Source organism: Pocillopora damicornis, chromosome 11, assembly GCF_964200805.1.
Source record: "Pocillopora damicornis chromosome 11, jaPocDami1.2, whole genome shotgun sequence".
NCBI classification, from domain to species: Eukaryota; Metazoa; Cnidaria; class Anthozoa; order Scleractinia; family Pocilloporidae; genus Pocillopora; species Pocillopora damicornis.
This window is the reverse complement of record NC_142680.1, coordinates 15164178-15176618: the sequence shown is the minus strand read 5'-3', so window position 1 is coordinate 15176618 and position 12441 is coordinate 15164178. Positions and strand designations below refer to the sequence as shown.

Sequence of the window (12441 nt, the reverse complement as noted above, 5' to 3'; positions counted from 1 at the left end):
TGTTTTTTTTCCTTTCTTACCCTGTTATTCTTACTTGACTATTCAAAGGTTGTCACTTACAAGAATGACGCTTTAGACCATTTCTTGGAAGGGTGTCTAGATTTATCGCTTAAGCCCAGAATTGTCCGTGTTGGAAAGTCATCAAGATCAGAAAAGTTGGAGGACTGTCTCTTGTTTAACGTAAGATTTGTTGGATCTACCTGGGCTTGGCTGTTTGAAACCTGATTGACACTAATCCTGGGTTACATATACATAAAAATAATTCATTTCCATGATGTTTAAATCAAGATTAGTGCTAAATGTGCTTTCAACAACTCGGTCAAGGGTCCGTAGTAGTGCTGCTGCATGTTACTGCTGATAAAATTTTGTTGGCATTTGTTGCAACCATCACCGATCAGATGAAACTATAGATTAAAAATGAACTTTTGAAACATTTTGCTTAACATAGCCTTTTCTTTCAATTACTGGATTTTGTCTATTTTACTTGCCTTACTTTAGAATTTTCACGATATTTTTCTAGTAAGCAGTTTACGTGAAGTTGAAATTTAATGCAAGCTCATTGCTACCAGCTAGCAAGCAGTCCCTCTTTAAAAGCGTTGCGGCACGAGCGTTTTTTCGCCCATGTGGAGGTATGGGTCCTCAAGCGAGACCTCTCGCAAGCCGGCGAGAGGTCCACAAAAGCTTTGGCACTACTACTCGTTATTTGTACCAGACCCCTTATAGACCTCTCGCCGGCTCTCTTTGCTCAGGGTCTGAAACCTACTCGCGGGCAAAGGAGCAGTCATCCAGTAATAAGCTTGCGTATTTTTGCATAGGTGTGTAATGAACTTTTAATGATATTTGATTTGACAATTGTCCTTCTAAATAACGCTTGTGTGATCTCTATTCATATAGGTAAAGTCAAAGTTTGTGTGGCCTGAAGTTCTCAAAACGCAAAAAGAAAAACTCAGAAGTCAACTGCGAAATATGCAACGTCACGTGAAAGAGGCATACTCGAAGCTTCAGGGTTCCTGTGCTTTTAATGCTGATATGTTCATCCAGGTGTGGGTCTATGTTTTAAAGTACCCCTCAAGGTGTTAATTTGCGATTCAATTATTCCAAGTGACAAAGGGTTATTATAAACCTTATGCATGTTCATGTGAAACTCGATGGAAGACGGTTGGTTGATGGTACATTTGCCCGTCACCTTATTACTCCATCAGGAAGGCAATGGGGCTTTGATTTCATACCAGTGACGTACAATTCTCCCCAACTTTAAGTTCTGATTATGTGAAGGGTGGGTAATGTTACTATGTGATTAGATAATTATTTGACGGATAGTATAGTGTGTTTTCGAACACTTATGCACTCTAGAAATTAGTTTTCCCGTTGGATAGCGTTATCCTACTACCCTCAAGCTTAGACTGTGCTGTGTGGCTCTATGGAATAGCTGCAAAAAAAGTACCTACGTTCACCCTAAAAATTTTTCTTTAAAGACAGCAACTGAAAAACAGGTCAGGGAGCTCCTGATAGAGTTAATTGACCAAGCGGAGGTGGATAAGCTACTCAAAGAGAGAAACATGGATGGGTCATATAAATCTCACTTGAAAGGTGCAGGAATATTTCATTTGTTAAACCTTTCTTACTTTTCCCGACTTAGATTCCGAGATGCTGTATGTTTTTTCCTCAAAGAATATTTTAATATGAGAAAAACTTGAACTTTTTGTAGGGAAAATATCCAGCGATTTATGAAAGATCGATGTCTGCCAAAGGACTGAAATATTTTCAATAATGATTTAAGTATATAGTGCGAAACGCAGTTGAAGTGTTGTTCTTTAAATTTGAATTTTTTACTTGGTTAGCACTAGAATAGTTCAAAATGAGTCGAGACGAGTATTTAATGTTTTGTTCCAACATGTTCCTTTGGTGACATTATTACCTTGCTTATCTGACTAACTCCCTTGCTTTGAAGAAAATCTCTCTTTGTGTTGGACGTTACAGGATGTGTAAGAAACGCACTAGGGAAGTGGCTTCCTGGACAAGTAGAATTTGATCGGTTAGCCAGGGAGAACGGATTTCCAGGAACGAGTAGCAAGCCGTCACATTCAGTTACTGACGCGAAGTCAGAGCGCACAAGGTACTTTTGATGCTTTCATATATTATTATTAGACAGAAAAAGGGCAAACAGGGCAAATTTGTGGCGATACAAGTTGAGTGAAAATCGATGAACGCCCGTTGGCCTACTTGAAACGAAACAAAACTTTTCTACGTTTTGCAATGATTGCAGCTTTGCTCTTTGGTACTGTAAACACGGAGTAAGGTCGTAACTGCACAAGCGCAGCGTGGCGCATTTCTCTCTGAAGGCATTTACCGGAAGAAACCGGGTGTCATTCTAATTAACTGAGAAAAGAATTTACATCAGCGAGATTCTCGCGAATTTTCGCACCTCGTAAACGGTTGGGGCTTGCGATAGATTTTCAGGGTGACTTGAGAGTCCGAAATGGCCATCAGAATTTTGAGGCAAGACGCCGACAGGTGATTCACCTGGATTTTTATCAATAGTCCATTTTACAGTTGCGTGCTTGGTTGCCAAGCCTTTTACAACAAGGTCACCTTCAGCCTCACTTCAAATCAGAGGCTTGGCAACTAAGCACACAACTGTAAAATAGCCTATTGTCTAAGCTCGCGCTCGAGAAGTCAATTTCGTCTTAATTCAAGGAATTCCGTACAATAAAATACAGGCATTATAATCAGTCTAATCATCTTAGCGGCCTCCATGTTTTTAGCAGTGTCATATGACAACCGTACCGTGAACGCATTATACAAACGTTTGCTTGCCTGACGATCTTTTCGGCACGCACTCGACAAGTCTTCGAAATTGTTTGGGAATAAGCTTGGGAAGAAAGTTCATTTTAAAATTTGAATATTTAGTGAGTGAAGAAACATCACGTCACGTGTTTCTATTTCGCTGTGAAACAAAAATCTTAAAAGTTGAACTGTTTACCAACGGAACATTTCCATCTGGCGCATGAAAAACAATGTGCTCATACTTTACTCCAGATCTCTGTATCAAATCTTCTATTGTATAAGGTGTCTTACAATGTAAATATACCACCTTAGTTACCACATTCGCCTCTTAAATGTCCACAGTTAATCGTAAAGTAGGCTATGCTGGATCGTGGATCAAATCTGACCATATAAACGTTTTGAAATTTAAACCTAAGACGCCTTACATACTTTATTTTGAGTGATTGTACACTTAATTCGTAGTAGAAAGAGTGGTTTATTGACGTTTCTCCCCATTGCAAGTTCGCCCCCTGCCAGTGCACCCCATCAAATATAACATGTTCGCCCTACGTTCACTATTTTGCCCAAAGATCTTCAACTCGTCTCCTTACGGCAAAACATATGGCCAGTGTGATTTCTGTGGCATTATACTAGCTGTTGGTAACTGTTGCTTGTTTTGTCAGTGACAAGTTAATAGCTGCAAAACCTGGTTGTTGAAATAAGTCCTAGGCTAGATCTGAGATCTTATTTGTTTAGTGAAAATATTGATCTCCGCTCTGCTGCATGCAGAACTAAAAAGCGAAAACTGGATCAAGAACAGGAAAACCCCGATGACTTCCGAGAGCCTTCTGTAGAGGAAGATGAGCGGATCTCCTCAGCCTTAGAGTACGAGTTTCCTGACGATACGCAAGATATTTCTGACACCAGCACACATGACACATTTGGAGAACGAAAACTTATTCTCATGGATGAGAGAAGTGAGTTTTATCGTTTTAAGTTCTTCTTTTTAAATTTGATAAATACAAATACCAGTTTAAAAAAATTGCAATTTGCAAAAAATAGTATGAAGTATATACAGCTTCTGTTTTCTCATCAAAGTTTCTCTTTTTGATGACAAGGCTAAGTGCGAAGCCTTCGACATGAAAATAATCTTTCATTATCATGCCAGCAAAACTCATTTTCTTTAGAAAGTTGGGCATTTAGCTTCGTTTTGAATGTGAGGGTTCTCTGGAACTCGGAAATTTCCTATTAGATATTTATTGGCGTCTTATAGATGTAACCTAACCTTTATAGCATCTTCAAAAGACTAACCTTTGTCTAACATCTGGTGCAATCATTTCCATACATGGAGAGACTTTATGATTTGGTGAGCAAGATTGATTTAACCAACGAGAACGCTTGAAACACAATATCCCAGGCTGAGAATTAAATAGTTGGTAATTGAGAAACCACTATAATGGTCATAAACCAGATCATAACATCCCATTTTCTACCGTGATACGGATTTTGTACATGGCGTGCATGTAAAATGGCATTTTTTCCATACTAGAATGTTATGTTTGAAACCATTGTTATTATCGTAAATGTGATCTTTTGCCAGAAGTTGACCACTTCATAAGATGCTCAGATGAAACAAATATCTGGGTTCTCAATCAGCATGCAAGGATTCAGCTAGTGTATGCTCTTCAAAGCTTGTATGCTGAGAAGGCCCGTATGGAGTTTCTTGATGTGAGCAGGGAGGCCCAGGAGGTAAAACACAAGCTTCGATTGTGACAGTAATAACGTCAACTAGAAAAAACGTTGTTGAATATCTTTTACTTATGTTTTGTTCTTCCCATAGCCACAAAAGATGTAGTTTCAAAAACATCTTTTCACAGGGATCATGATAGTCTCCCTTAAACGAAGAAAAATGCGCAGATTTGAAATATCCTCTTCTATTTAGTTGGTCATCTATCAGTATATAAACAAAATGCGTTGTAAGTAGTACATTATGTTGTAAAAAGAGCCAAATTGATGAAAAAATGGTGTGTAACCCCATCTTTTCAGGTGAAATTGGTCCGGCTATCAGCGAATTCGTTCTCATAATAACAAGTTCTTCTTTGTACCCTGAGCACCGAATTTGTATTTTGCACAATGACCCATTTGTCTCGAATATTTATTTTTCGTTTCAGGGTCCCCTCTAGTGAAGAGCGAACTCATTATTTTGAAATTTTCTTACCACTCATGTAGCTAGGTTTTTTTATGATTTCATTTATGCACTTATACTTGGTGAGGTAGGGAGTGTCTTTCAAGGACAATTAACTTGGCTGTGCGCCTTTTTTTTCTCTAAATTTTACTGTTGAACTTATCCACAGAAACATCACCAGTATACAGCGTTGAGAAATAAACATGAGATCGATGTGATGAGGCAATGTGAAATTATTGGTATGACAGTGACTGGTGCAGCCATGAGAGCTAATCTGCTGGGTAAACTAACAACACGTTGTATTTGTTGTTGCTGTTGTTGTTGGTGTTATTGATGTGAATATGTTGGTGGTAGTGCCGGTGCAAGTTCATTTCATCTCCTAATCAACTTCAGACTGTATGTTTAGTTTTCCAATTTTAGGATACTTCACATATAGCATAGACTTTGTGATAGTGTAGTGTGATCGTCCGGGTTAGTGTAATCATAAGAAGGACTTTTGTCGGTAGTGGTGACTGACGTTTCGACAACCTGAGTAGAAGTCATCATTAGAATCAAGAGAATCATTAGTTGTTGTCAGTCAATTGATCTAAGTCCGGTTCGTATAAACTGATTAATTCAGTTTTGCCGTGATGTTATCCGCCGTAAGACTCAAGTGGCGTAGGTCGGTTGCGATCGGTCGGTTTCATGCATGAGTCGTTTGTATGGTGCCGGTAGAGGTTGACACCTTTTGAGGGAAATTTGTTCTATGTTTGCAAACCAGCTTTCCAGAGTCAGTCGTTGGAAGTAGTTGGTGCTGTCAATTAGGCATTGCGCAGAGTCCCAGTCAATAGTGTGTTTCGTAAGTCGATGATGTTCAGCAATGTGATTGTTGAAATCACCTTTCCTCGTCGCTAGCTTGTGTTTAGTCAGTCTTGTTGTGAGTTTTTGTCAGTCTCGCCGATGTAGGAGGCGTGGCAGTCGGAGCGATTGATTTTATAAACCGCTCCCTGTCTGGTCCTCGGTTCGTCCTTGTCCTTGACGTTTGTCAGTAACTGACGTAGTAAAGTGATGGGTTTGTGGACGACGTGGATATTGAAGGGTTGTAGGATGCGCCAGATGTTCTCAGACATGCAATATCAGACATGTCATCACGATCTAGTCCTTGGAAACATACTAAAATTGTTTAAGTTTGTCAACTAGCTCTTTTAAATTACCCACTGTCCAAACATTGATTTTTTTTAAAAACTGTCGGGGAATTCGGTAACTTCGCGAATGTCATTTCAGTCACATATCATGCTTTCACTTCGACTGATTCGTGAGAATTTTTTTGAGATGTGAAACCGAGAGCACCGACATAGTGTGAAGTTGGGCTCATTTTGCACTGACTTTTTATCATCGGGATTAAAATTATGGTTAAAATGGAGTTTCCGTTCGCTACGTATGGTTCTGAATGATCGTAATGCCTTTCCAGTTCACAGTTCATTTGCTGTTGTTTAATATACTTTCAGAGGAAATAAAGCCATCAGTTATGATAGTAGAAGAAGCTGCCGAAATCTTAGAAGGACAACTTGTGGCAGCTATCCCGCCATCCGTTCAACACCTTATCATGATTGGTGATCATCAGCAGCTGAAACCTGTGGTACAAAACCCCAGACTCCGAAAGATTAATAACCTTGATGTCTCCATGTTCGAGAGACTTGTGAACTGCAAGATTCCTTTCAAGCAGCTTGAGTATCAATGCCGAATGAGAGACGACATTGTTGATTTGCTCCGAAGGCTAAAAATCTATAAGGAGCTTAAAACAAGGACTGAGGTAAATGCTGGAAAGTATGGACCGAAGTGGACAATGGCTTTCGCACAAAGTTTATCTAATTGAAGGTTATTACTTTTCGCGGGTGGAGGACACCTATTTGCCAGTGCTTGCCCTGCTGAGGCTAGGAGAGAATCGGCGCTCTAAGGGGTTAAAAACATAAATTCTTTGTGTTACTCAGTACGTTAACGATTCCCTCTGTTTACTAACCTTACTGCCAAACCCATTCCCTCCATGCTAGATTTACATCACTCCTTTAGTTACAAGGAGTTGAAATTCGTTTTGCACGGAGTTACAGAGCTTGAAATGTATAGTTATTCGTTCTACCTCTCTAGCTAATTCGCAACAATGATTTTCCACATTGTGTGGAGAAGAGCATGTACTTCTGCCGCCACACAAGCGAGGAGAAACCATCAAAAGATTCCCACAGCAAACGAAACGTCCACGAGGCCAGGATGATCACGGAAGCTGCAAAAACGTTTTGTCAACAGGGAGTTCATCCATCTAGAATTACAGTACTTTGCGCATATCGAGGACAGGCAAGTGAACTTCGGATGCTTTTAATCTCTAAAACCGAAGTATGATTTGATCCTGGGAACATGGTGATAAAATTGATATCCTTTGCAAAGTTTAGGTGGATCACAGCAGTTTACAGCTCTGTAGTTTTAATTGACCATTATTGCTACTCTGAGTCTGGTGATGGTGAAATACTCGTATTAAAATGTCCAATCTTTGCAAATCATATTACGACTGTCCTTGTTACTTAACTCAAGTTAAGCCATCATAACAACATTATAACCTGTTAAATACATTCTTATTTTTATCTATGAAAGTTAGCAACCCAAAATGAACTTGGAAACCCCATTTCTATTTTTGAATGGTGTTCTTTTCATTAAGATAAAACTTTTCTGTAAATTAAGGAGGCTACAAATCCCAGTTGTTTAAAAATGTGCAAGAAGTTCCTATTGTTTAATGATTTTGGAATTGTTAAATAAAGAAAATGGGCGGGGGGGGGGTGGCCAGCACTACGAGCACATGTGATAGCATTTTGATTGGTTGATTGGTAAATATTCTTCTGTGACAACCTTTATGTTAAAAAAAACGACCATGACATGTTCAGCAAAGTTTGTTTAATACCTTCTTTTCATCACCTCATGTAGGATGATAGCTATGATACATCGAAGAACAAGCATTGTACACAGTTGCAAGTGCTACCGTTTGACTCTCAGATACCTGATCGAATTGCAATGTATTTGTCAGTGTTTGCCTTTTTGGGGGGAAGACGAAGACTGCACCATCCACCATATCACCCTTTAGATGGGTGATATGGTGGATGGTGCAAGGCTGGTGGAGGGCGATTCTGATTCTCACCTGTGAAGTATCGCTTTCACCTATTGTTGTTGATGAGCCGTTCATCGAAACGGTACACAGAACTCACAGATTCTTTTTCGTTTTCATGTTTTATTCTCCGTACAATAAGTCACTAAGAACACTTATGAATTAGAATAAATTCTAGAAAACTCTCTCCCTGAAAACTCTCAATTTTTGTCGTGTCCGGTTGTCTGATTTTGCTCACACGTGTTCTTTACCTTATTTGGTAGTACTCGCAAGTGTCACAAACTAAGAAGGGTCGGGGCTCGTCAAAACTCTTGAACACTGTCGAGGAAAGCAAATAATATTACATTGCTTTCAGGAGGTTATTTAGGGTACCAATTGCTCCATCTATGTATATCCCCACTGGATCGATAACTAGAGAATACCACTGGCCATTTTTTTATGTTGTTGTAATTGTTAAGGTAATATACTCCTTTTGCAGGTCACTGAAATAAGAGATTTCTTCCTATCCTCAAATGTTGAGAAAATGGGTGAGATTGGAGTGACGACGATAGACGCTTTTCAGGTATGGAAAGTTCCTCTCTATATCTTTTATTAATGTGAAATAGAACAATGGTTAACGTCTTTAAAAACATTTATCATTTTCAGTTGAAAATCCGTTCCTTAGTGTGGTCCCGAGGTATCTAAACTTCTCAAACTCCGTGGTAATAAATTGATATGACTAAAATCTTATGGCATTATTGAAGACAGTGTAACGAGTTAACTTCATTACTTCCCAATGTAAGCAATTCGCAAACAATTCAAGGGTGTAATGTGACTCGAACCCGTCACCCTCGCAATCATGGAGCGATTCTGTACCAAATGCGGTACTGCAAAGTGAAATTTCGGGATGCTGATTTTAATCCCGTGAAAGGAATGGAAAAATTTTAAAAAAGAACTATCTACGACGTTTGAGAATGAGGCTCTCATCGTACCTAATCATTTTTTTCTACAGGGGCATGAAAATGACATCATTCTCGTTTCTCTGGTCCGAAGTAACAATGAGAACGAGATTGGTTTTTTGTCTCAGAAGAATCGTATTTGTGTGGCAATTTCACGAGCACGTTGTGGCTTGTATCTCTTTGGTAATCAAGCTCAATTGGAGTATAAGTCATCAGTCTGGAGGGTGTGTTGAGTTATTCTTAATCTTGCAACAGATAGTTGGGTGGCCTGTGACTTACTGTCACTTTTGTGGACTTCTGATTAAAAAAAATCAGGTTTTTAGTCCCATGACCAAGTTCTAGGGCAGAAAATCTCTTTATGAGTGTGCATACTCCACCCAGGAATATAATTGTTAGGGCAGCATGATGTAATGCACTTTGTTTCTGTTTTGTTTTGTTTTTTTCTTTACGTGGCGGTTTTATTGAGGGTAGTTCGTGATAGACGAGCGTTCCACCAAGATGCTTAAAGAAACTGGGAATCAACTGTATTTGTTATCTTATGACAAATGTGATGGAGTTTCTTGATCTTAAGTTGGTTTGAAATGGATTATATTCTTTTCAGAGGAAAGCTTGATATAAGTGTTTGTTTTGCTTTTGTTTGGTATGTAAACACAACTTCAGAACAAAGAGAATGGTTAAACTTAACAAGAAGGAAAAATGATGAGGTATTCCTTTCTTTGCCAGGCTATCGTAAAGTTCATGAAAGAGAAGGATTGTCTCGTTAAAGAAATTCCATTTGTAACTGTAAGTAACACGCGAAGTGTTAACTGTAATGCAGGTACCTGTTATGCTGTCGTTAAATTACTTCCGAATTTGAGCTATGAACGTAACACGAGATACAGTGTTTCCTACGTTTAGTGAGTAACCTCTGCCCCCCGAGTAAGTGCCTCACTCCAGTAAGCACGAAATTTGGGACTAAATAGTCGCTGCGGCCATGGCGCGGCGCTTATTCGAGGAATTGGTTCCCAAGTTTCAATGCTTCATACACAGTTGGATATTCTGAGGCAACTGGATGCAAATCCCTTCGATTGCAATCAATCCAAATTCTAAACCTCACCTTAAATTCGTAACCTTCTTGGTTTGTTTGACTTTCATGCCTGCCCTAGATGTTTGGGTGATTTCAGTATGTAGTAGAACCTTCAAATCAAACTTAAGAAATCCAGGGATATGATTGATACAGAAAACAAGCGTTCAAATTTCTTTCGTTTTAACGAATACATTTAGGCTTCTGGTAGCCGTCCTGAGGGTGAAGCCGTTAGCAGTTCTTCCTTAGAAGGTGGAAAAAGACCTGGAGTTAGTAAGTACAAGATATTTATTATCTTGTGCACGGTTATTTATAAAAATCATCGTCATGAGCATGGAGCAAAGATTAAAACTGACTCGTCGATGGCTGTTGAAAGCTATTGCATGAACTTCCGTTACCCGCTCTAATCTTTGTTTAAAAAGCACAACATCTCTGTATCCAGAATTGGAACGTAGTGTACCTCAATGATTTCTTTGATACTCATGACGTTTGGACAGCTTCCAGAAAAAAGCGCCGAGTACAAATGAAAACTGGTGGCATTACTGCCTTCTAAAGGCTTCTTCTTTTGTCTTTTTGTGTTCTTTAGCAAATATAATCATTAACATGCCCAAAGCGGAGAAAGTCAATTTACTTATCGGAGACCAAGGGACGATGCAGGTTACAACTGGTGAGGTTGTTTAAAGGTGTTTTTGTATTTACCAATCCTTTTTTGCCTTAATACTTCGCTGTAGGAGGAATAAGTCAGCAGTGAGAATAAGTCATCTCAATATACTGTACGATTAATAGGAAGGTGTGAACTTCAGTTTTATAACTGCAAACTAAGAAACGGTAAGAGTCGTCGCAATTTTTCTTCTCCTAGACAAGTCTACGTCGGGAGAGATGACAACTAATAATTTTTCAATACCCGCATCTGGTGAGATAAATGTTCAGGGTCTGTCGTCTGCTGGGACGCCCTTACAAGAAACAGAGAAATCGAAGGTCGAGACTGAAGAGCAGACGGAAGAGGGAGGCAAATTCCCTTTTCAGGAGGAAGGTTTTGAAGAATTTAAAAAGCAAAAGCCAGTGCAAGAGACGCAAGTATCAAGAGAAGCGCAAAAAGTGAAGGACGAGGACATAAGAAAAGCGGGCGAAGACGAGAGATTCCAACAAGAATTTGGTAAAGGAGAGCCACTTCAGGCCGAAAACGACCGTTCCGCCGGAACGGCCGTTTAGCTAGTAGTAATTACCACCTGATCTTAAATGCTCACTGGCAAAAACAAAAAAATAAAAGGAATAGCTATAGGATGTAGCGTGTTCATGGGAAGATATACGTTTAACTTTGTGTCTCGCCTTTAATCCTGTGTGAACAACAAAGGCTTCCAGCTGTCTTCAGAGATCAGAAGTTTTAAGCATTGACAATTTTTTACGTATGCGCAACATTTTGTGTCCTTAAGGTTTTTAAGGGAAGCTATACTAGTTTGTAGATTTTGCTATTATTATGTTGTAATTAATCACACCTTGCAAAGGAAGGTTAAGTCTGTACCTCTGCCAGAGCTTATCCCGGTTTCCTTAGCGTGACGTGAGTAGGAGTATTACCCCTCCCCCCTGGATTGGGGTGCTGGTTCTTCAGGGTGGAGAGAGGCACTGTGATAGTAAAGTATTTTGACCAAGAACCGAACGAGTGACCCAGTTAGCTCTCAAACCCAGACTCCAGCGCACCAATTATCAGGTCACAACGTGTTCCACTAAGTACCTTGTAGGTGGTTAATTTTAGCGCTTGCTTATCATTACTCTCAGGTACTAGGTACGTTATCACCGGCTTATTTCAACGGTCTTGTGAGCCTTAAAGTGCTTTCCATTCTCAGCCAGGTGTAACGAGAGAATTTTTAGTTTTTAAGGTTACTATGCTTAATGCTTTAGAAACAACATTGAGACTGCGGAACTTTTGCTAAGCTCAGCAAAGCGTAAATGCTGCCAGTTGTTATTCAGCCAGCCTTGGGAAGTTGTTATTTGACAGCATCTGTAGTTAGTGTTGAACTGTAGCCGTTACTTGTCGTAGTCTTTTCTTTAGTTGTTGTCTATTTGTGGTGTTTTGAGAGTGATTGATCTTGTGAAAGGCAAAATTCCGTTCTAGCCAATCGTTTTTAAAGAAATGTTTAGGGTGGCTGAAAGCGTGACCTAATCCTTGTGATAATTAAGGACATTACCTAATCCTTTGTAGTTTGGCCTTGGATAGAACTGTGTTGTAAAGCTTTATTTAGTTTGAACAAGCGTTGTGCTTGGTCAGAACAAGTGTAGCACTTGGTCACAGCAAGGTCAGTATTTTATGAGGATTTGGTGTACCTGGACGTACCATGACTGCAAATTAAAGCGCGTGTTGAAG

General features: G+C 39.5%; 1 protein-coding gene across 6 annotated transcripts in view; it reads left to right on the top strand.

The window, feature by feature from the left end:
- The window catches only part of LOC113679775 (uncharacterized), a 21975-nt gene extending 9534 nt beyond the window's left edge, over positions 1-12441 (top strand). The window contains exons 12-26 of one of the 6 annotated variants that reach the window (XM_089187340.1): positions 49-180; positions 895-1041; positions 1476-1590; positions 1981-2116; positions 3556-3743; positions 4370-4515; positions 5121-5232; positions 6439-6743; positions 7076-7279; positions 8557-8640; positions 9070-9240; positions 9740-9799; positions 10280-10352; positions 10666-10746; positions 10939-12441. In XM_089187340.1, the coding sequence (XP_089043466.1) occupies positions 49-180; positions 895-1041; positions 1476-1590; positions 1981-2116; positions 3556-3743; positions 4370-4515; positions 5121-5232; positions 6439-6743; positions 7076-7279; positions 8557-8640; positions 9070-9240; positions 9740-9799; positions 10280-10352; positions 10666-10746; positions 10939-11291 (2307 nt within the window). In that variant the 3' untranslated portion in view covers positions 11292-12441. Of the gene's footprint in view, positions 1-48; positions 181-894; positions 1042-1475; positions 1591-1980; positions 2117-3522; positions 3744-4366; positions 4516-5120; positions 5233-6438; positions 6744-7075; positions 7280-7900; positions 8193-8556; positions 8641-9069; positions 9241-9739; positions 9800-10279; positions 10353-10665; positions 10747-10938 lie in introns of those variants that run through there. The other 5 variants (XM_089187339.1, XM_089187338.1, XM_089187337.1 and 2 more) reach the window with 5 other exon arrangements.